The following is a 26,826-nucleotide window of genomic DNA, read 5'->3' on the forward strand; positions in this document are numbered from 1 at the left end:
AAGTGCACTTATTTTGGCCATCAGAGTAGAAGGGCTCAGGGGACTCTGGGGTTTCTAAACCAAACATCAGTTTTCCCAGGCCCTCTGGACTATTAAAAGAAAACTGCAAATGCGCAGCCACACTCACAGACTCATGGAGCTCCTGCGCAGAGATCCAGACTTCCTCTTGAGTGTGGTGCAGATGAGTAGATCGGTGAAGAGAAACAGAGATCGGTCCTTCTTACCGCCCACTGTTTTCTACAGGACAGAGAAGGACAGCGTTTATGAAGCGCACACGTTTGCTTAAAGTTGATTGGATTTCTTGTGTTCATTCGTGCTCACCGCTTCCACCACCATCTCTTGTCTCAGAAACTTCCTCTGGGGATTCAGGATCTGACAGGAAAAAACATTATTAGATATAGCCGAGGGCAAGCTAGTCTTTATGCTACTGTAACATGTTTATGTGGAATAAGTTGAATTTATTTAATCAGTTTTGCAAACAAAACTGGAAATACACATTTTTTTCTAACACAGTAATTTTGTCTTTTTCACCAGTACATTTTTTAAAAAATTTCTGAAAAAAAAGAAAAAAAAAAGTAAAATTCTGCCAATGGGGTTAGAAAAATAAACTTAATTCATAGGGAAAACAATATTATTTGTCCACTGACAGATTTATGTATTTGTTTGTTTATTTTTGTGCAAAAATATACTTAAATTTTTTTTTTTTTTTTTTTTTTACAAAACAAGACTTATCATTGTACGGTAAGGCACATTTTATATATGATGGTAATTTAAAGTTCTTAACAGAATGGGATTTTAAAAAATAATCACAAAATAATTTTAAAAATCTTAAAAAGATGCATAAGAACATTTTTTTTTAAATCTATTTTAATCAATTTAGTTCTAGTTTGTGCATATTTACTCAACATGAAATCAAAACTCTAAATAGACCAATTTTTTTCTTGTTTTTTGAGAAAAAAAGTAAAATATCTGCAAAAATGTTTATTTTTGTGCAAAAAATACTTCATTTTGACACTATTTATCATACAATGATGCACATTTTATATAGCACATTTTATTTATGATGGTAATTTAAAGTTCTTTACATAAAGGTATTTTTAAAAATAATAAGAAAATAATCGTAAAAAGATGCATAATATTTTTTGTTGTTAAAATCTATTTTAATTGATTTAGTTTTAGTTTGTAGGGAAAACAAGATTATTTCTCAAAACTGCCATTTTTGTGCAAAAATATATAATTTTGATACATTTTTTCACAAAACAAGACATACTATCATACGGAAAAGCAAGCTATATATTTTTTATAGCACATTTCATATATGATGGTAATTTACATAATGTGATTAAAAATAATTATGAAATAACCTTTAAAATCTTAAAAAGAAGCATAAGATTTTTTAAAATCTATTTTAATCAATTTAGTTTTAGTTTGATTGTGCATATTTAGTCAACATGAAACCACATTTTTAAAATACATTTTTTAATCATTTAGATTTAGCTTGTATACATTTATATAAGGCAAGATATATATTTTGTATATAACACATCTTAAAAGTTTAATGTTTCTACATAAAGGGATTTTAAAAAATAATCATAAAATAATCTCAAATATTTTTTTTTGTTAAAATCAATTTTAATCGAATTAAGTTTTAGTTCATAGGGAAAGCAAGATTATTTCTCCACTGACAGATTAATGTATTAGTTTATTTATTTTTGTGCAAAATATACTTAATTTAAAGTACATTTTTCACAAAACAAGACTTAACATTATACGGTAAAGCAATATATATATTTTTTTATATAGCACATTTCATATATGATTTTAAAAAAAATCTTAAAATAATGATGCAAAAGAAATAAAAAATTTAAATTTAGTTTTAGTTTGATTGTGCATACTTATGAAACAGTAAACAGTAAACAAAGCATAATATTTTCCTTTTTCACAAGTACAAATATCTAAACAAGATAATCTCATCTTATTTTCTGAAAAATGTATCCAAGTTAAGTGAGTGTAAGCTTAAAACAGTTTTAAAAATCTGCAAATTAAAAACTTAATTTAGAGAGAAAATAAGACTTTTTTCTTATTTTAAGTACTTTACTTTGATACTTTTTTCATAAAACAAGCCTTAATATCTAATGTAATCTCAAGCAAATATATCTTGATTTAATGGACTAGTCATCCAACAATCAACTAGTGGATTATGCAAGTCATATACTGTACATCAGTCATTTAAAGTGCCTTATATAATAGAATCTACATAAGGATTTAAAAAACAATCCATTTAAAAAGAAATGGGCCTGAAACTAAGTTTTAATCACTTTGGATGAGTGACATTGACTGATTTGTCCGTGTCTCACATGCTCCACGCCCTCGATGTGCGCCTCGATCTCCTGCATGACACGCGTCTCTTTCTCCAGCTCCTCCGCCGTGCGTCGGCCCTTGTTGATCCTCTCCGCCAATCGCTTGATGTTCTTCTGAGCGTCCAGCAAAAACAGGTAGTCAGGGTGATCCTCAGTAGTGTGCTTCAGTAGATCCTTATTTTAGAAACAGAATGTCATTTAAAAAAATTAAACTACCAAAACATACACAAAAAAGTACTAATAAAACGTGAAGGTTAGTGTCACCTTAACTAGCAGCTCGTATCGTGGGATCCGCTGCACCGGCTTTATCATCAGATCACCCAGCGCTTGTTTCTCTTTATTCTCACGCATGCTTTGCTAAAGAGGAAAGAGATAGAAAAACAGAGAAAGAGAGACACAAACATACAAAACCAAATTTAGAAGTAGAACTTTACTACTTTATCTTGATTTTTAACAGCATGTGTAGAGTTTATCCAACCATGCTTTACTAGAAAACTTGGTTTGGGGTTAGTTTGAGGAGTCACCACTAGAGGGCAGTAACCCTTGAAATGCCAAACAAACATTTTATGATTCAGCTGAGAAAATATGAATGCATAAATGTAACCCTGGACTACAAAACCAGTCAGAAGGGTCAATTTTTCAAAATTGAGATTTGAATAAATAAGCTTTCCATTGATGCATGGTTTGTTAGGATAGGCAATATTTGGCCATGATACAACTATTTGAAGATCTGGAATCTAAATACTGAGAAAATCACCCGTAAAGATGTTTAAATGAAGTTCTTAGCAATGCATATTACTAATCAAATGTTAGGTGTTGATATATTTATTAGGTTTTCTTTCCAACATGGGTTGGGGCTGGAACTCTTTTCAGCCCTCAAAGTGCATTAGATAGAATAATTTAACTTTAAAAAATTTATAAAATTTTCTTCACTTGTCTTTTTTTTTTAAATGTCGCACTAATAACATATTGTGAACTTCATATCATGATATTATTGTATTGTGAGATTTTTATATTGTTATATTCATGCATCATCTCTTAGAAAAACATCATGTTAAAATATATCAAACATTATATATCAGGCTTTTGAGGCTTCTGGCTTATTTATGGTTGGAAATTTACTAGGGCTGCCACTAACAACTATTTTTATATCGATTAAATTATCGACTAATTTATCAATTAAACGATTAATCTAACAATTGTACTTAAGAACATTTTGTTTTAATAAAATCAATTAATTGCAGATGGAAACATTAAAATGGAATCAAAAAAAGTAATGGAAACTTACTAGGAAAAAATACAACTCAATTAATTATTAAATTATTAAAAAATTCCTAACCATTAAAACAGAGTATAGAAAAATTTAAATGGATTTCATAGGGCCCTATAATTATAAACAGGCTTTTTTTTCAAATAAAAATGTAGGTGTATGTGAACAATAGCCTTTAAAATTACTTAAAATACATATATAAAAAACGAATGCAATAATTAGTTCATATAAAAAACCAAAAGCAAGAAAACGTGGGTTTATTATTATAATCCTTGTTTAATATTGACTAAACAACATTTAATTCAAATGTCCACTTATTCTTTAATATTTGGCCATATCTCCACCACAGAAAGGCTATAGCCACTGTAATTTAATTAATATGCGGACATGAAAACGTGTAAACGTTGAGGGTGAGGGAACTTTTATTTTGAAATCGCGATTAACACTTAGCATAATAAGAGTTTGCATTAGTTTAGAAATGATTTACCTTACAAATCTGATGAAATAGCGCACGTTGCATTCCTAGATGAACGTTATATTAAATCCAAACTCACAACAACATGCAGAGATGAAGTTTGAGACACTCCACAGTTTCTGTGGAACAGCATGCTGTGAACGGAGCTTCCGTGAGACGCACGTAACGTTACGTAACCTACACGCAGGACGCACATATATTAAACCTGCATCGCATATATTTATTAAACTGAATTGTAGCGTTTGTGAATTCATAATTATGCTTAATTATGATTTTTAAATGGGTTTAATATATAATATACAGTTTTGGAAATCAGTCTAATAATGCGTTTCAGGGGGATTCTCGTCTGTGAAATGCGCCACTTCCGGTATTTGCCGGTTAGTCGATTTAAAAATCAAATAGTTTAATAACTCAAATAGATTCAAGATTACTAAAACAGAGAAAAAAAATAAAAATGATGAAAATAAAAGCTATTTCAAAACATTAATGAATTCTATAATGTATAAATAATACTAAAATAACACCAGTTTAACCTCATGTGTGTCAGCATCTCTGGCTAAAGACATGAATAGTTCATCTTAAACAGAAAATGAACCCACGGTTTCTTTGCACAATGACAAAATCCATATATTCACCGTTCAACTAGTTGCCAGATGGCCATATAATGTCCTAGAGCGGCCAAACAGCCTCTCAAGGGTGTAATTGTAGTGTAAAAGTATTTTTATCTACACATACACACAGAAACAAAGCTGTAATGTACCTCTAGAAACTTCAGGAAAGCGGGTTTGGCTTCCTTGGCGATTCTCACTGCGTCTTTGGCGTTCATGAAGTTGTCGATGTACGCTGAATAAATATTGGCGAGGATCTCTTTGGAAAACTGTGAGGAGAAAGCAGAGACATTTTCAGCACTGAACAATACAGCGGTGCACCTTTACAAACTTGTTTCAATCCTAGCCTGCAAATCTTTCAAAAAATTTTTTTTTCAATTTTGAAATGTTAGCATGTTCAACAAAACAATAGCAAGGTGCTTTTTGCTACTGAAATGGCTTCCTATGTGATATAAATGACAGCACTGAGTATTATCTTGGATGGATGGTGTGTGTGTGGAAAGATAGTCGTCATATAAATCTGTTTAGTGGGTCGTGAGGAGAGACAGCTCTCTGTCAGCTATGAACGTGTGACTCAGTCTGTTCTGTGATGTTTCACTGTAAAGCACGCAGGGGGACAATTTACACCCACCAGAAACAGAGGTGCTGTTTTATGAGCCCTGAAGAACAGGCGGACACATCTGCACAATGTTCATTTCATGGATGCTTTCATTCTGACAATTCAATTTAATTCAGTAAAAAAATAAAATAAAATAAAATAAGATTCTATACTTTTCGTACAGCCACCTGATGCTCAGATTTCCCTGTGTTTAGTTAGTTAATATTAAAGTGCACATGAATGTAAAATAAAATAAAAAAGTGTTTTAATTAGTGGTGGGCCGTTATCGGCGTTAACGGCTGCGTTAACGTGAGACTCATATCGCGCGATAAAAAAAATATCGCCGTTAATCTATTCTCAAAGTTGGGTTGGGAGCTGGGTCTAAACTACGCAAGATATGATGACTTTCACTTTGATATTTTAGCGCGGATGACGTATATCTAGTTGAATTGCACTGTAGGGGGCGAGAACGAGTCTTCAACTTCTGTGAAATTACCACATCAAATGAGACGCGCAGACATGGATGCAGTTATGAAGCCGCTTCAGGGCAGGTGCGTTGCTAGACCCTTTTTACTGGGGCACGTGCCTCAGTGAAAATCTGCTGTGCCCCAGTAAAATCTCAAGTTTGAGTTATAATTTACTTTGATAATCCCGAAATAAAGACATTATACTATATGCAACAACTGAATTGACGCTTCTAAAAGCAACGCAGTTTATTGTAAGATGCACGCAGATAGGCTCCATACCCGCGCGCCTGTATATTTTACTGGAACGCGCACGTCGTATAGCCTTTTGCGCAGAAGTACTTGGTTACACAAGTTTGTATAGTTAATTGTGTTTTAAATGCAATTGTCAAGCAGTTTGTAATGCATTTTGGAAACAGGAGATGAGCCCCTGGTCTAATGCGCCACCTGGCTTGAGAAACCCGTTCTCAAAGACTTACTTTTAGTCATTATTTGGGTAGCACACATATTCTGAATGCTTTCAGAAGAATTCAAATTAGCCATTTTAATCTAGATTAATCTAGATTAATTTCAAGATTTAATCTAGATTAATCTAGATTAAAAAAATTAATCTATGCCCACCACTAGTTTTAATTTTTTATGTACAGCTGCCTCAGGTTTCCTTGAGTCTAGTTTGCTATTGTACTGAACAATAAAGTGCACATGAATGTAAAATAAAATAATAATAAAATAAAATGTTATACTTTTCGTACAGCCACCTGATGCTCAGGTTTCCCTGTGTTTAGTTCATTAATAATAAAGTGCACATGAATATAAAATAAAATAAATAAAATAAAAAAAGTGTTTTGACATTTCATGTACAGCTGCCTCAGGTTTCCTTGTGTCTAGTTTGTTATTGTACTGAACATTAAAGTGCACATGAATCTAAAATAAAATAAAATAATACATTAAAATTAAATTAAATTAAAATAAAAAAAAAATAAATATTTTATCTTTTATATACAGCTGCCTCAGGTTTCCATCTGTCTAGTTTGCTACTGTACTAAATATTAAAGTGCACATGAATGTAAAACAAAAAAATAAAACAGTAAAATAAAATAAAAATATTTTATACTTTATGTACATCTGCCTCAGGTTTCCTTGTCTAATTTGTTATTGTACTGAACATTAAAGTGCACATGAATGTAAAATAAAATAAAATAAAACAATGAATTAAAATTAAATTAAATAAATAATAAAATAAAATAAAAATGTTAATATTTTATATACAGCTGCCTCAGGTTTCCTTGTGTCTAGTTTTCTATTGTACTAAACATTAAAGTACACATGAATGTAAAAAAAATAAATAAATAATAAAAACAGTTTCATAGTTTATGTACTGCCACCCCTGCTCAGGTTTCCTCATGTCTTGTTTGTTGCACAAGAATGTAATATAACAAGCCTAATTAAATAATTTAATATTTCAGCTTGGTTTGACCCTTGGTTTTTATGTTATGTTAGCATGTGACTTGGGTTGTATGTTATTTAATAATAGTAATAAAACACAAAAAGTTACAAAACTTATGCAGTTGGTGTGGGGGAAGTTTGTAATGTTAAGGTGCATCTCAGAGCTTTTTAAAGTCCTTATGAAAAAAAAAACGAATGAGAAAAATCTCTTACGCAATCATAAAAACATCAAGATCTTTACAAAACAACAATAAAAACACAAAATTACACTCAAATTACAACATTGAGCTTAATAGACGGTTCCACTGAGACTTCCTTTTAATGTCACAGAGTTCGCTAAAGCCCTAAAGTGATGCAGATCCTTAGAGAAACTCATAAAGCAGAATTACGCTGTCTAATCGAGCAGCAGATCTCGCTGCTAACTACCTTTGTCGACTCATTTAGTCAGAGCCCATAAAAAGCCCACATTTGATGTGAGAACGTAATTCCGACAGGAACGTCTAAACAACACTGAACTAGCAGAGGTGTGGTGGTTTTTACTTCATACCGGGGCTGAGGGTCAGACAGATTAAAACCCCACACAGAGAGACACAGCATTCCTTCAGCTTATGCTTAACAAACTGTTAGGCTGCATCCTAATTAGCATACTTTACAATGCACTAAAAGTGAAGGGGCTTTGTTAATGCTCACCAAGGCTGCATTTATTTAATTAGAAATACAGTAAACTGTAAAAATGTGAAATATTATTACAATTTCAAATAAAAAAATTTCTATGTGAATATATTTTAAAATCGAATTATTCCTGTGATGAAAAGCTGAATTTTCAGCATCATTACTCCAGTCTTGAGTGTCACATGATCCTTTAGAAATCAATCTAATATGCTGATTTGCTGCTTAAGGAACATTTCTGATTATTATCAATGTTGGAAACAGGTGTGAAGCTTTATTTATTTGAGGAAACTGTGATATGGTTTATTTTCCAGGGCTCTTTGGTGAATAGAAAGTTCAAAAGAACAGTATTTATTTGAAATGGAAATCTTTTTTCATCAAACAAAAAAAAAAAAAAAAAAAAAAAAAACTGAATGGTAGAGACGATACTTAGAGGAGAGGTTAACTTCCAGAACAAAAATTTAGAAAGCATTTACTCACCGCCTCGTCATCTAAGATGTTCATGTATTCTTTCTTCAGTCGTAAAGAAATTATTTTTTGAGGAAAACATTTCAGGATTTCTCTCCATATAGTGGACTTCTGTGGTGCCCCCGAGTTTGAACTTCCAAAATGCTGTTTAAATGCAGCTTCAATAGCCTCTATACGAGTCCAGCCAAGGAAGAAGGGCCTTATCTAGCAAAACGATTGTCAAATTATTTAGAAAATGACCAATTTCTATACTTTTTAACCTCAAATGCTCGTCTTGTCTAGCTCTGCAATGTGCATGCAATCTCTGTGTAATCCAGGTCAATACAGTAAGTTTAGGTCAAAAAAACTTCCTTCTCCATCTTCAAAATCATCCTACTTCACTGCAGACGTACCAACCCAGTGTTTACAAACTGAAAATGCAAAGCAGATCAAATGCCATTTACAACAAAGGGTAAAACAGCGATGTAGGATGATTTTGAAGTTGGAGAAGAAAACGAGATGGGAGTTTTTTGACATACCCTACAGTAACTGTATTGACACGGATTAACCAGAGTTCAAGCAGAGCTAGACGAGATGGGCATTTGAGGTTAAAAAGTATATCAATTGTCAATTTGTTTAGAAAATAACCGATCGTTTCGCTAGTTAAGAACCTTCTTCCTCTGCTGAAATTGTTTAGAGTCCTTTGACGCTGCATTTAAACTGCATTTTGGAAGCTCAAACTCAGGGGCACCATTGAAGTCCACTATATGGCAATAATTCCTGAAATGTTTTCCTCAAGAAACATGATTTCTTTACGACTGAAGAAAGAAAGACAAGGGGGTGAGTAAATTATCTGCCAATTTTTGTTCTGGAAGTGAACTTCTGCTTTAAGATGAGGACCTAGCAGCGGGAGAAATGGTGTGTGTGTGTGTGTTAGTGATGCTCCGATTGATCGGCCACCGATCATGCCGATATTGGCTTAATATAGCTTGATTGGCGAACCCCAAAAGCGCCGATCAAAAAAGCCGATCACTTGACGTAATATTATCAAAAAGGATGTCTAACTGAGTTTATTACAATAAATGTATTACAATTGTAATAATAATAGTGTCCTATGAAGTGTTTTGTTTTTCAGAAACTCTGTGTCATCTGTTTTAATTTGTCTGAATTCTGCATTTTATTAATTAATACAAATTAATTAATTTAAAAAAATCTGGTAATCAAATACACTTTAAAAACTTTAATATTTTAAAATGCAATCAAATTACATTTTAAAATGTTTTTGTTTTTGGAAAAAACTGTGACATTTCTGAAAAATGTTTAAATAAAAGGCATTATTAGTAGTAATTTGTGACCCAGGCCCACAAAACCAGTCATACGGGTCAGTTTTCTGAAATTAAGATGGTTAGGATAGGACAATATTTGGCCGAGATACAACTATTTGAAAATCTGGAATCTGAGGGTGCAAAAAAATAAAAATAATAAGAAAATTGCCTTTAAAGTTGTCCAAATGAAGTTTGTAGCAATGCATATTACTAATCCAAAAATTACGTTTTGATATATTTACAGAAGGAAATTTACAAAATATCTTCACGGAACATGATCTTTACTTAATATCCTAATGATTTTTGCCATAAAAGAAAAATGGATCATTTTGACCCATACAATGTATTTTTGGCTATTGCTACAAATGTATTCATGCAACTTAGGAGTGGTTTTGCTGGCCAGGGTCACATAATTTTTCATAATTTCATCAAGTTAAACCAAACTTAGATTTTGAGCTTAGACTTGAGAGGTTTTGTATGTATCTGATGATAACTGCATCCAATGAAATGGCGAAACGCTTGTGAAATTTGATTCAGTCCATGTTTTTTTTTATATTGTGGAGAAGCCCTATGTTAGCAATCAGTTACCAATAAGTATACTAATGTTGAATGTTGCATATTTAGAACAGATAGTATGCAAATCAGTCACAGCACTTGTTCTCCACATCCAGACTGTAGACAATATAGCCTTAAAATGCATGTAGATCTATAAAACCAAAAACCACCTTAAAAAAGTTTATCATCTGAGAAATAGCATTTTTAACATAGCGAACTAAGATTTGGGATGTTATTACTAGACATCCCATCATTAAATAGTGATTAGGATCTCACCGACTGGATGAGCACATGTCCGATAGTCTGTTTGTCGTGCCACTCGTTGACACAGTCCAGCACCTGCTCCAGGAACTGCTCGTGATGTTCCAGAATCTCAGGGATCTGATAGAACATCTCGTCTACCAGGGATGGGTCACAGAGAGGTGAGTTTTCCGGGTGCTTGAGGGGCTTCATGTAGCCCTGAGACCACAACAACAACACAGAGAGAGATGTGAGAAGAGCTGAAACTCTGCAGTTTTATTTACATACAACAATAATAACTTTTTAGTACAACAGTAATTGCAATCAGCATTTTCAATGCATTTACAGTGCGACTTTAATTGCTTAAAATGCTATATTGCTGTCTAGCAAGACAGTGGGATTGTTTGTGTTTGACATAATTGGATCAATAAATCAATATGCAAATGAATATGCATTCAAATTTTAAAGAATATGCATTCGAAAATGACAGAATGTGTGTTTCTGTGTTTGCACATGATGGTCTGGGACAGATGCTGATTAAAGGAAATGCCTGACTCTCCTCTTGGGACGTAAACTGTGTCACATCAAATGCAGATAAACATTCTGCTCCTCTGTGTTCACTGTCACAAAACAGAGTTTATAAAACCAAAACTGTCTCAATGACTTACTCAAACTCATTCAAAACCAAACCACGTGCAACCCATTTCACTTTCATAAAATATTAATGGATAACAGGACATTAAACAAGAAAAAAATATTTTATTTTATTTTGTTTTTGGGGTTTTTCTGGTGCTTGATGGCTTCATTTGCAAATGTAATTTCCAAACCACTTTACTTTCATAAAATTACATATTAAACAGATCAATAAAAAAAAAAAAAAAAAATTTAATGGAATATTAATGGCTAACAGGACATTAAATTTTTTTTTTTTTTAATAAAAAACCATTCCTGAATATTAAGGGTTAACAGGACATTAAATCTGAAAAAATATGTTTATTTTATTTTAATTTGATTTAATTTTATTTAGGTGGTTTTCATGATGCTTGAGGGGGTTCATTTGCAAAAGTATAACTTCATGTAATTTAATAATTTAATGTAATTGAATGTAATGTAATTTCATCAAGTTAAACCAAACTTATATTTTGAGCTAACACTTGTGAGGTTTTGTATGTAAAAAAAACTATACAATATTATACAAAAAAATTATGGAAAAAAAGAGAATTATTGTACTTTGTGCTTATAATATTTTAATTATTTAATTTAATTTATTTTAATTAATTTTTTATTTGATTTTAATGTATTTTATTTTTTATTATTTTATTTTTTATTTTAATTTATTTTATTCTTTTTTATTTTTTATTTTATTTTATTGTTTTGTTCTGTTTTTATTTACTTATTTATTTTTTTATTGTATTTTATGTAGGTGGTTTTCCTGGTGCTTGAGACAGTTCATTTGCAAAAGTAATAATTATTTTATTTTATCATGTTGACATCAAATACACTTATCAACAGCTAAAACATCCCTTACAATAAAGTACTGTGGTTTTACCATGCTACATCAATGTATAAAATGGTAAACTCATATAACTTAAATGTATTTTGTGCTACTGAATGCTAATCACATTCATATACTATGGTATTCACATCATACTTGAAAATGTCAAAGAAACATGTTAATACCACAGTACAAGTCCAAAAAACACACCTATAATCACACAAACACACTCCCTACTGGCACACAGAAGTGTGTCTGGCTCAGTTTTCTATGTTTTGACTAGCAAACATCTGGCCAGCGTTCTTCTAGCGCTTCAAAACGTGCCCAGAGACACGCCGCGGCCACGATCAAGCGCTCTCGTCTGTCATCCGTCCACATCCACACCTTGAAGCTGATTAACCTGCGCTTGTGCGGCTCTCTCATTGTTGGCTCAGGTTCGCCATTTTCAAGTAATGTAATGATGTTGACTGGAACACACAATCATTTCCCCCAAAGATAACCACTTCCTTTAACACAGAACCAGAGCATAAACGACGCTGAGAATTGCTCGGTAATGGGGCATTTCGGAGGTGCGCAGGGCGATCGAGCTCAAACGCTGCTGCGGTCCGCCACTCGCTCACCTTGTTGCCACGGCAACCGCTGCACCAGCTGCACCAGCTGGATATGCGCTGTTATGAGTCAGGAGCGATTGGAAAAGATGATGATTTGTTGCACTCTTTTGCTTATTATTAACTCAGCATGCGGCTTCCGCTATTGCACTTACAGTAACATCATGTTTCTGTTGTTCGGTTCGCTACTGATGGTAAATTGCGATCATTTTTCAAGCTGATTCATAAACACAAATACAACTGTTTAATGATTAACGGAAAAAAAAAAATTATTGAAAAATGTTATGCAACATACTTGGTTTGGCCATCGGGTCCGTGTACGTTGTGTTCATTTGTTTTTGAATTTAAAACGAAATAAGCAGAAATGAGAACACGGTTCCTTTATTCGTTTTCTCATTTGTTCAGAAAACGAAAAAACGATATTTCGGCTTGTTTTTTTGTTTTTTGGTTCACGGGTAGAAAACGGATAAACAACTTTAAAATTCGTTTTCCAAATGTGGGTGGTTACAAGATGCCCCTTTCCGCCGATTGGTCAACCAAATCTGGCCATCCATTGTTGTTCAACAAGATAAAAGTCCATTATTTATTTATTTTCATTCTTTTGCAGTCTTTAAAACAACAAGTGCCCTTCATTTGCAAATGTAATTTCCAAACCACTTTACTTCCATAAAATTACATATTAAACAGACCAATTAAATAAAATAATAATTTAATGGAATATTAATGGCTAACAGGACATTAAATAATTTTTTTTTATTTTATAAAAAAACATTCCTGAATATTAAGGGTTAACAGGACATTAAATGAGCAAAAAAATGTTTATTTTATTTTATTTTAATTTTATTTAGGTGGTTTTCCTGGTGCTTAAGGGGGTTCATTTGCAAAAATAATAATTTCATGTAATTTAATGTAATGTAATGTAATGTCATTTCATTTCATTTCATCAAGTTAAACCAAACTTATATTTTGAGCTAACACTTGTGAGGTTTTGTATGTAAAAAAAACTAAACAATATTATACAAAAAATTATAGAAAAAAAGAGAATGTTTGTACTTTGTGCTTTTAATATTTTAATTATTTTATTTTATTTTATTTATTTTTTATTTTAATTTATTTTATTAGCCGAAATTTCGGCTTGTTTTTTAGTTTTTTGGTTCACGGGTAGAAAACAGATAAACAACTTTAAAATTCGTTTTTCCAAATGTGGGCGGTTACAAGACGCCCCTTTCCGCCGATTGGTCAACCAAATCTGGCCATACATTGTTGTTCAACAAGATAAAAGACCATTATTTATTTATTTATTTATTTAGTCTTTAAAACAACAAGTGCAATAACATTAATTAGGCTACATCAAAATATAATAAACTAAGTTAAAAATAATAATAATAAAATAGGAAAAGCAATAAGAAAAGCACATGTACATAGAAATTATTCAAACAATTTAAAATAATTTACAGCTTTTCTTGATTCTTTTAACGATTGCATGTTGCTATACCTGGCTGTTTCTATTAAAATGATTATGAACAAAATGATAGTCATCTGACTGGGCTTTCATCTGTTCTAAAAATTAATTTGCTTGGCTGAACATTGATCTGTTGTTCTTTGCGCTGTCAGCTTTAAAAAATAAAACATGCAGATTAATATTTATAAAATAAATATTTCTGTGTAACGAGATGGGTTGAACAACCATCATTGTGTTGAAAAAAAAAAATCGATCTAATAGAAACAGGTATAGCAACCTGTATTCGTCAAAAGAAACAAGAAATAACGCGACATAAGCTGTAAATTATTTTAAAGCCTTAAATCTTTTGTTTGAATAATTTGTAACTATATGTACTTATATGTATGTGATTTTCTTATAGCTTTTTCTATTTTCTTATTATTTTTTAAGTCTCTTAGTTTATTATATTTTGAGGCAATTAATGTTATTATCCTTGTATGTTCGTTGTTTCAAAGACTGCAATTAAAAAAGAATGAAAATAAATAAATAATGGTCTTCTATTTTGTTGAACGAACAATGGATGGCGTCACCTGTCCAGATTTGGTTGAGCAATCTGCGGAAAGGGGCGTCTTGTAACCGCCCACATGTGGAAAATGATTTTTGAAGTAATTTATCCGTTTCCTATCCGTGAAACAAAAAATCGAGCCGAAATTTCGTTTTTTCGTTTTCTGAACAAATGAAAAAACGAATAAAGGAACCGTGTTCTCATTTCTGCTTATTTTGTTTTAAATTCAAAAACGAACACAACGTACATGGACCCCCATTGTGTTTGATGTGATGATTATTAAACGCTGATTTTATAAAACAGCTTGCAATTTTGACTATTAAATCACCCAAGAAGTGATTTAAAATGATGACCTTCCTTTGGAGACTTCCTTTTGGTTGTCAGTATTATTTGCTATAGTATATAAGCAGTCTATAGTATTTATTTATACATCTAGATGAATGTATTTGTGTGTCATACCTGAATGAGTGTGCGCAGAGACTCAACGTAAGATTGTTCGGTGTCCAGCAGAGTCATGATCACATGTCTTCTCATATCCTGCAGAAATATAGCAAAGAGATAAATAAAAATTAAGATAAATGCATAAAAATTTTTAAATATAATTAAAAAAAATTAATACATCAAAAAGTAATAAATTAATTAATAAATAAAATAAGTTAATAAAATAAGTAAAAATAAATTTAAAATTTAAAATAAATTAGAATGGCATACTTTTAAAATTAAGAAAAATGCATAAAAATTAAATAAATTAAATAAAAAATTAATACATTAAAAAATATTAATAAACATAATAAATAAACAAATGGAATTAAATTAAATTAACAAAATAAGTAAAAATAAATTAAAACATTTAAAAATAAATTATAATGTCATACATTTAAAATGAAGATAAAGGCATAAAAAATTAAATAAATTAAATAAAATTGAAAAAACATTTATACATTAATAAAATAAACAAAATAAATAATAAATAAACTAATGGAATTAAAATAAATGAACAAAATAAATTAAAAATAAATTAAAACATTTAAAATAAATTGTAATGCCATACATTTAAAATTAAGATAAATGCATAAAATAAACATAACATAAAAAAAATATAAAAAATAAACAAAATAAATAAATGGAATTAAAATAAAGTAAATTAAAACATGTAAAGAAATATAATGCCATTCATTTAAATTTAATATAAATGTATAAAAATAAAATAAATTAAATTAAATTTATATAAAGTATTACATAAAAAAATAAACACATTAAATTAAAATAAATTAATAAAATACGTAAAATTAAATTAAACATTTAAATTAAATTATAATGCTATACATTTAAAATTAAGATAAATGCATAAAAAAATTAAATATAATTAAAAAAAATTAATACATCAAAAAGTAATAAATTAATTAATAAATAAAATAAATTAATAAAATAAGTAAAAATAAATTAAAAATTAAAAATAAATTAGAATGGCATACTTTTAAAATTAAGAAAAATGCATAAAAATTAAATAAATTAAATAAAAAATTAATACATTAAAAAATATTAATAAACATAATAAATAAACAAATGGAATTAAATTAAATTAACAAAATAAGTAAAAATAAATTAAAACATTTAAAAATAAATTATAATGTCATACATTTAAAATGAAGATAAAGGCATAAAAAATTAAATAAATTAAATAAAATTGAAAAAACATTTATACATTAATAAAATAAACAAAATAAATATAATAAATAAACTAATGGAATTAAAATAAATGAACAAAATAAATTAAAAATAAATTAAAACATTTAAAATAAATTGTAATGCCATACATTTAAAATTAAGATAAATGCATAAAATAAACATAACATAAAAAAAATATAAAAAAATAAACAAAATAAATAAATGGAATTAAAATAAAGTAAATTAAAACATGTAAAGAAATATAATGCCATTCATTTAAATTTAATATAAATGTATAAAAATAAAATAAATTAAATTAAATTTATATAAAGTATTACATAAAAAAATAAACACATTAAATTAAAATAAATTAATAAAATACGTAAAATTAAATTAAACATTTAAATTTAATTATAATGCTATACATTTAAAATTAAGATAAATGCATAAAAAATGAAATAAAATTTAAATAAATTAATACATAAAAAAATAAAAAAATAGAATTAAAAAAATAAATAAAATAAGTAAAAACTAATTAAAATATTTAAAATAAATTATAATGCCATACATTTAAAATTAAGATAATGCATAAAAAAATTAAATAAATTAATACATAAAAAATAAATAAATAAAATTAAAATAAATTAATAAAATAAGTAAAAATAAATGAAAACATGTAAAGAAATATAATGCCATTCATTTAAATGTAATATAAATGCATACAAATAAAATAAATAAAAAAAAATTTAAATTAAGTATTACATTAAAAAAATAAAAAAATATAATTAAAATAAATTAATAAAATAAGCAAAATTAAGTTAAACGTTTAAAATAAATTATAATGCCATACATTTTAAATTAAGATAAACGCATAAAAAAGAAAATAAATTAAATACAATTTAAAAAAATTATTACATTAAAAATAAATAAACAAATGGAATTCAAATAAATTAATAAGTAAAAACAAAATTAAAACATTTTAAATAAACTATTAAACATTAATATAAATAAATGAACAAGCATTAAGATATAAATTAAAATAAACATTATGCTAAAACTAATGAAATAAATAACTTAAAATTAAACTAATATAAAAATAAAATAAAAATGGATAAATTTAAGATCAATAAAAAACATACATTAAGAAATATAAAGAAGCATAAAACTATTAAAAAAGAGCATTCAAATAAAAAAGGAATATCAAAATCTACTCCATAATAAAATTTCAAAGCACTGAAGAATGGCATTCTGGTTGCTACAGTTATTTTTTGTAACAGAAACCCACACAAACACACACTTTATAATGAAGCTCTAATCAAAATAAGCATTTCCTGTTTACTGGTTTGTGTCAGAGACTGAGCCAAATATGCTTATGTTTCCGTCTAAGAGAAGATAACCTTCACTAACCGCTGTGATTCAGCCCTGACCGACACCACACAACAAACACGTCTGACTAATACAGACAGACAGACAGACGGCTAACAGCTGATAATGGGCAGGATGTGCTACTCTTTCATGGTGGAGTATGTTTTCAGCAGCATCTTCGCCGAAATGCCCCGCTTAAACACGCAGTGTGACATGGATGTAATCTGAACAGGAAGTCACGTCCAGCGTATACCACCCAACGTCACGTATACCATCAAACAGGCTGGAGGAGAGGAAATGCACAAGGATTCGTTGTTACTTTTTAAGCAGAAGCTACAAGTGTTTACAGACACACTTCTGAAAGAATGTCAGTAGCATCCCACACAAATATCACCATTACAAAATCAGTCCCAAATATGGTTTAAAAACTTGATAGAAGTCAAGTTCGGGATCAGTGTGATTAATTTTATTCAGCAAGGATGCATTACATTGATCAAATGTGATAGTAAAGACATTCATAATGTTACAGAAGATGGCCATTGTCAATAAATGCTTATCTTTTCAACATTGATAATAATCAGAAATGTTTCTCAAATAGCAAATCAGCATATTAGAATGATTTCTGAAGGATCATGTGACTGAAGACTGGAGCAATGATGCTGAAAATTCAGCTTTGATCACGGGAATACATTACATTTTACAGTAGATTCAAATTAAAAAAAGTTATTTTAATTTGTAATAATATTTTACTGTTTAACAAACTTATACTGTATGTCTGTATCTATCTTTCTATATCTACAGTTGAAGTTTACATACACCTTGCAGAATCTGCCAAATGTTCATTACTTTACCAAAATAAGAGGGATCATGCAAAATGCACGTTATGTTTTATTTAGTGCTGACCTGAATAAGATAATTCACATAAAAGACGTTTACATGTAGTCCACAAGAGAAAAAAATGCTGAATTTATAAGAATTACCTTGTTCAAAAGTTTACATCGCCTTGATTCTTAATACTGTGTTGTTACCGGAGGGATTTTTTTTGTGTTTAGTGATAGTTGTTCATAAGTCCCTTGTTTGTCCTGAAAAGGTAAAATTAACATTTCAAATTATTTGGTGCATTTGGACCCTTTCCAACAATGACTGTATGATTTTGAGGTGCATCTTTTCACACTGAGGACAACTGAGGGACTCATATGCAACTATTACAGAAGGTTCAAATGCTCACTGATGCTCCAGAAGGAAAAACAATGCATTAAAAGTTTGGGGGGTGAAAACTTTTGAACGTAATGAAGATGTGTACATTTTTCTTATTTTTCCTAAATATATATATTTTTTTCATTTAGTACTGCCCTTCAGAAGCAACATAAGATTTTTGCACGTTTCCCAGAAGACAGAATAAGTTAAATTTACCCCGATCCTCAAATTCCAAAAGTCCCCCCCCAGTTCTTAATACATAATTTTTCTCTTCTGAAGCATCAGTGAGCGTTTGAACCTTCTGCAATAGTTGCATATGAGTCTCTCAGTTGTCCTCAGTGTGAAAAGATATATCTCAAAATCATACAATCATTGTTGGAAAGGGTTCAAATACACAAAAATGCTGGAAAACCAAAGAATTTGTGGGACCTGAAGGATTTTTTACTGAAGAACAGCAAGCATTTAACTGTTCAGGACAAACAAGAGACTCATGAACAACTATCACTAAAAAAAAAAAAAAAAAAAAAAACACAGGTGTGGATCATTCAGGTAACAACACAGTATTAAGGATCAATGGGATGTAAACTTTTGAACTGGTTCATTTTTATAAATTCAACTATTATTTTCTCTTTTGGACTAACATCTTTTACATTAAATATCTTATTCAGGTCAGTACTAATTAAAAAATAGCATGCATTTTGTATGATCTCTCTTATTTTGGTCAAATAAGTAACATTTGGCAGATTTAAAGTTTAAAGTTTCAAACTTAAAAATGTGTACTAATCAAAATTTGTACGAAAATAGAAAAAAGCTAGAAAGCAAGCAAGAAAGAATAAGTCATGCATGCTCATATCTCTCTGACTGATCCTCATGTCACCCAGTCCATTTCCTCCCATAAAAACCCAAGCGGTGTGACAGACTGTACTGACCAGCATGCTCTCATGGCCGACACATTCGGCTCTCAACTGCACTGAATAAACCTGCAACAAACCTGCTGACCTGCTGTGAGCCGCTCTAAACCTAGACTCATTCTGAACCGGTTCAAAGTGTTTTTCCCAGCAGGCCGCTGGAGAATCTTGTTACTTTTTACCTGATATAAATCAAACACACGCAGGACAAGCTGATCTGTATATGCTGCGAGGAATTTTAAGAGATTACTGAGCCTTTGCTTGAACTTGGTTCCAAATATTAGCTGGTAATAAAAACGCATTTAAAGCGAAACGCTCTCTGGAGTCTCATCAGGAGGGCAGAAATGTGTCCAGCAGCTTCAACAGCATGTGTGGCAGCCGCAGAAAACACGTCCCAAAAGAGCTGGGGGTATTTCTGAAATGCCCTGATGACACAGACACGGCCTGACATTCAGACGCTGGTATACTCAGTGGATTTGGAAAGGTTAGACTTGTCCAAAGGAAGTTCTTTGCAATGCATATTACAAATCAAACATTAAGTTTCGATACATTTACGGTAGGAAATTAACTAAATATCTTCATGAAACATGATCTTTACTTACTATCCTGATGATTTTTGGCATAAAAGAAAAATCGATAATTTTATTTTATTATTATAATTTATTTAAATAATTTTATTTCATTTTATATTTATTTATTTATTTATTTATTTTTTCTTATTTCTGTCTCTCATATTTGGAATTTATTTGAAAGCTAAATAAATAAGCTTTTTATATGATTAACTATTAAAAATATTATGGAGACAACAAAGAAAAACAGAATCAAATCAAATCAAATCAAATCAAAAAAAAAATATATATATATATAAATTTTTCTTTTTTTTTTGCCAAAAAGCATTAGGGTAACTTTAAAGGTGATTTTTTTCAGTATTTAGATTTTTTTGCACCCACAGATTCCAGATTTTCAAATAGTTGTATCTCAGCTAAATATTGTCGTATGCTTACAAACTATACATCAATGGAAAGCTTATTTATTTAGCTTTCAAATATACTGCAAACTTGAGACAGAAATGAGACTAAAATAAAATAAAATGGAATGAAATATACAAAAATTATTAAATAAAGCAAAATAAAAAACTAACCTATAAAAAGGTTAGACTATTAAAAATATTATGGAGACAAGAAAAAAATAGAATAGAATAAAATAAAATAAATAAAATACAAAATAAAATAGAATATAAAATACTAAATAAAATAAAACAATAAAACAAAATTAGCTTTAAACAAATTCCAAAAATGAGACACAGAAATGAGACAAAAATAAAAAATGGGATAAAATATTCAAAAATTATTAAATAAAGCAAAATAAAAAAACTATAAATACAAATAAATGTGTAAATTTGTGATTGCAAAAACATTTAGTGTATAATTTAATATAGACAATATATATATATATATATATATATATATATATATATATATAAATATGTATATTTATATAAATATGTATATTTAATAACACATTTAATATAAATGAAACTAAAACTAGTTTCCAAAAAATGTAAATAAAATAAAACTGTTTAATGGAAATTAAACAAACTAAATCCACAAAAGCAGTGACTTTTAGTGAAAACTATAATAACTTAAAACTGAGCATCAAAACAACATCACTTAAAATCCTCTCTCAGTACAACTACTTGCATTTGAACAGTAAGTTGATCTCATAAACACACATACAGAATAATTTGTGTGCTTTAAACATTTTACTACCTCTAATAATCATAATGTGATTAGGTCACAACAGTCTCACACACACGGTTCAGGTCCGAAAAGTCAAAGCACCGCTTCATAACTGCCTGAATCTAATTCATTTAAACATCAACAAAAGCCATGAACATTCCTGCTGTTTGGCTTACATAATGTCAAAAGGTGCCTTGTGCACCCGTCCAATAGCCGTTCTCCTCCTGATGCATTATGGGGCAGCATCATTATAATGAAATCATATTATGAATGCAGGGACCTCCAAATGCATTTCTTGGAAAGACGAGGTCGAGCTGAGCGACCCGGTGGAGGAGCAGGGGAACATGAAGCTCCGGGGAGAAATATTTGTCTCTAATAAGCTAATATTCATAGCAGCTCATGTGTTTACGTGTTGGGCTGCATAAACACGAGGCAAACTGTGAGACGGACTGGGAAAACACAAAAACAATGGCACTTCTTTAGAGCCAAGAAACAAAGAGGTGTTTCTACTTTTATGTCCTAGGAGATGATTTGGATCAAAACAAATTCATTTCAAGATCATTTTAGTAATGAATGTCACATTCACTTCTTTGAAACGTACCATATCTTCATATATTTTCCTACTTTTATGCATTGACAGACCTTAAATCTATCAGAAAAATGTTCAGCTTTTATTTTTGACAACTATGATACTCCAAACGAAATGTGAAGTGATCAGAAACCAGTTGATAGTCATTTATATTACAGAACGTCATCATAATACATAGTGATAGAAATGTGATGGAAATAACACTGACACAGAAAAAAAAAGAAAAAAAAATTGTTATTTATAAAATTCTCAACCTAAACAAAACACTTGCACTCACATCAACAAATATACACACACAAAATAAGAATGTCCTGTTTACTAGCGTGTGACAGCTCACTACACCAAATATGTCAATAGTAGTAACAGAAACCATGAAAAATACGCAAGCTTAAACTTGAGTCTCAAGTAGAATGGTGACTAATCTAATACACCAGAATTGACTTGAGGCATTTTTGTTGACATTTATTCACAGAAAACAGTCTGATTAGACAAAGTATTTAATTTGAGAATTTAAAAAGCTGGTGACATTTTTTTGGGGTTGCAAAAAAAAAAAAAAATCAACGTAGCACAAAATATGACACCAAATAAATTATATAATAAATTAAACACCCAAAATAACTGATTGAATTGAATAATAAAAAATAAATAAAATATTTTGTAAGCTAAACTAAATAATTAAAAGTTGAAAATACTGAAAATAAAAAAATATTTTTTTTACAAACACAAATAATAATAATAATAATAAAACAAATAAAGAAACAAAATAAATTTATAAAAAAAACATTAAACAACCAAAAATAACTGATTAAATTAATAATAAAAAATAACAAAAATAAATCAAATATTTTGTATGCTGAACTGAATGAATAATTAAAAGTTGGAAATAATGAAAAAAAAAAAACCTTTTCGAAAATACAAAAAATAAAATAATAATAATAATAATAATAATAATAAAACAAATAAAGAAACAATAAATTAAATTGATAAAAAAACACTCTAAAATAACCGATTAAATGAATAAAAAAATAAAATATTTTGTATGCTGAATTGAATGAATAATTAAAAGTTGGAAATACTGAAAATAAAAAAACATATATTTTCAAAAATACAAAAAAATAAAATAATAATAAAACAAATAAATAAATAAACAATAAATTAAATTGATAGAAAAGAGAGAAAAAAAAAACTAAACACCCCAAAATAACTGATTAAATTAATAATAAAAAATAACAAAAATAAATTAAATATGTTGTATGCTGAACTGAATGAATAATTAAAAGTTGGAAATACTGAAAATAAAAAATATATATTTTCAAAAACACAAAAAATAAAATAATATTAATAAAACAAATAAATAAATAAACAATAAATTCAACTGATAGAAAAGAAAAAAAACACTAAACACCCCCAAAATAACGGATTAAATTAATAATAAAAAATAAGTGAAATATTTTGTATGCTGAACTGAATGAATAATTAAAAGTTGGAAATACTGAAAATAAAAAACATATTTTCAAAACTACAAAATAAAATAATAAAACAAATAAAGAAACAATAAATTAAATTGATAAAAAAAAGAAAAAAAAAGAAACACCCCAAAATAACTGATTAAATTAATAATAAAAATAACAAAAATAATTTAAAATATTATGTGCGCTGAACTGAATGAATAATTAAAAGTTGGAAATAATGAAAATAAAAATACATATATATTAAAAAATATATAAAAATTAAATAAAATAATAATAATAATAATAATAATAATAATAAAACAAATAAATAAATAAACAATAAATTAAATTGATAGAAAAAACACTAAACACCCCAAAATAACTGATTAAATTAATAATAAAAAATAACAAAAATAAATTAAATATGTTGTATGCTGAACTGAATGAATAATTAAAAGTTGGAAATACTGAAAATACAAAATATATATTTTCAAAAACACAAAAAATAAAATAATATTAATAAAACAAATAAATAAATAAACAATAAATTCAACTGATAGTAAAGAAAAAAAAACACTAAACACCACCAAATTAATAATTAAATTAATAATAAACAATAACAAAAAATAAATGAAATATTTTGTATGCTGAACTGAATGAATAATTAAAAGTTTGAAACACTGAAAACAATAATAAAACAAATAAATAAATAAACAGTAAATTAAATTGATAGAAAAAAAACATTAAACAACCCAAAATAACTGATTAAATTAACAATAAAAAATAACAAAAATAAATTAAATATTTTGTATGCTGAACTGAATGAATAATTAAAAGTTGAAAATACTAAAATTAAAAATATATATTTAAAAAAATACAAAAAAAACAAAACAATAATAAAACAAATAAAGAAACAAATTAAATTGACAGAAAATGAAAAAAAAAAAAAAAAAACATTAAACACCCCAAAATAACTTGAATTATATATTTAATTTGACGAGTGAAAATAGGCAAAAAATGTTTTATAGATGAAAAAAAACATCCATATTTGGTCTAAATACCTCTGTCTGACCTTGATTTGCACTCATCAGGTAATGAGGTCATGGTGCAAAGGTAAACCGCTGTTTGTGGTTCTGGCTGCAGCGTTTGATTGGTTTTTATTAGCAGAGTGAAGCAAGTGTGTGTTGAAGTTATGAGAAGATCTCATTTCCTTCTAAAGCCTGAGGTACACCATGCATTTTAGCCAAATGCAGTATTTGTGCCAACCACTATGGCTTCATAAAACCCACATTCACACACTAGAGAGCGTTTACCAAACTCTGAATAAACCAGGTGGAATCTGCAATTTGATCCATCGTCGCCAATCACATCAACCTCCCTTTGATCAGATCAGAAACGGTCACCGGTCGCTAATCACAACGACAATATTCTGCACGGCTGATCACCAAACAGGGGCGGAGAACGTTCAAGCGTTACATGGGAATTTGTCTGCTGGATGGGGTTCAAACAGGTGCTGTAGGTGTTCGGATCGTTACACTCTTAAAAATAAAGGTGCTTCACGATGCCATAGAAGAATCTTTTTGTCTAAATGGTTCCATAAAGAACCTTTAACATCTGAACTGTTTCACAAACATTCTTTGTGGCAAATAAGATTTTTAAATTATAAAAAGGTAAGCAAGAAATGGTTCTTTAAAAAACCTTTGACTAAATGGTTCTTTGTGGAACCAGAAATGGTTCTTCTATGGCATTGCTTGAACCTTTTGAAGCAGCTTTATTTTTAAGACTGTAGGTACAGGTGGTGTGGTGATTTGGTTAAAGAATAGGGCTAGTAATTAAAGGTTGCATCTACTTAATGACTACTAATTTTCATATGTTAAAAGTGAAGTAAAAAGCTGGTGACATTGTTTCTGGGGTTGCAAGAAAAACAGATCACTGAGGCAAAAAAATGACACCAAACACACACAAAAAAACCCAACTGATTAAAATAATAATAATAAAAAAAATATTTTGCACTCCAAACTGAATGAATAAAAGTTAAAAATACTGCAAAAAATAAAAAAATAAAAATACAAAAAAATAAAAATAAAAATAAAAATAAAAGAAATAAAAAAACAACAAATTAAATTGGTAAAAACATTAAACACCCCAAAAAACTGATTTTAAAAATATATAAAGCTGACCTGAATAAATTACATTGAAAATAATTTTAACAAATATTTGTAGAAAATACAAAAAAAGCAATTTATAAAATAGTGATACATATGAGCTGATTCTTTAAAATTAGTCTGTTTTTTAGTAATGTTTTTTTAAACACCAAGCCTGAATTTATTTGATTCAAAATACAGCAAAAAAAGTAAAATTTTGAAATATTTTACTGTTTAAAATAACTGCTTTCTATTTGAATATATTTTAAAATTTAATTTATTCCTGTGATTTCAAAGCTTAATTTTTTTGCATCATTACTCCAATCACATTCTAATATTCTGATTTGCTGCTCAAAAAACATTTTTTAAGGTTTCTTTGATGAATAGAAAGTACAGAAGAACAGTATTCATCTGAAATAGAAATCTTTTGTAACATGACCAATTTAAAGCACCCTTGCTAAATAAAAGTATTAATTTCTATAATTTTTTCTCATAAAAATGAATGGTATAGTTTATGTTACAAAAGCTTTTTATTTCAGACAAATGCTGATCTTTGAATATTTCTATTCATCAACGAGTTGTGAAAAAAATGGACTTTTAAATACAGATAATAATAATAAAAATGTTTTTTTGGAACAGCAAATCAGCATATTAGAATGATTTCTGAAGGATCATGTGACATTGAAGACTGGAGTAATGATGCTGACAATTTAGCCTTGATCACAAAATTATATTTTAAACACATCCAAATAGAAAGCAGTTATTTTAAATAGTAAAAAAAAATGTCAAAATTTTACTGTTTTTGCTGTACTTTGGATTAAATAAATGCAGGCTTGGTGAGCATAACAGAATTTAAAAAAAAAACTAAAAAAAATGTGTCAAGTTCATCTCAAGACCCCCGCAACTCGACTAATCATTCAGTTCAGGAAATCCATCAATTGTCAGATGATTTTATAAAAATCTATGGTGTACATCCCTAGCAGAAACGCAGGAGAGAGCAAACAGAGCGCTTTGAAAAAGTGAGCCTCTAGTTGCCTAGCACCAGACATCAGTCCTCAGTCTCCCTCCACACCAAAGATGATCTCTACTGTCGTCATTCCCGCTGATGAGTGTCCTTAACTACATCACAAGAGCTGAAATCACACAGCCTTACAACACTTTCATAAAGCCAGCTCATCCCGCGCTCCTTTCAATTCTCC

At 29.0% G+C, this 26,826-nt stretch overlaps 1 protein-coding gene across 1 annotated transcript in view; it reads right to left on the reverse strand.

Annotated features, from left to right (window-relative positions):
• The window catches only part of LOC141345364 (rho guanine nucleotide exchange factor 17-like), a 229,888-nt gene that overhangs the window by 19,994 nt on the left and 183,068 nt on the right, over positions 1–26,826 (reverse strand). Inside the window, exons 9-10 of the mRNA XM_073850222.1 lie at positions 322–372; positions 128–237 (exon numbers count right to left, since the gene is read on the reverse strand). Of these exons, the coding sequence (XP_073706323.1) occupies positions 128–237; positions 322–372 (161 nt within the window). The remainder of the gene's footprint in view (positions 1–127; positions 238–321; positions 373–26,826) is intronic.

Source organism: Garra rufa, chromosome 11 (assembly GCF_049309525.1).
Source record: "Garra rufa chromosome 11, GarRuf1.0, whole genome shotgun sequence".
Taxonomy (NCBI): Eukaryota; Metazoa; Chordata; class Actinopteri; order Cypriniformes; family Cyprinidae; genus Garra; species Garra rufa.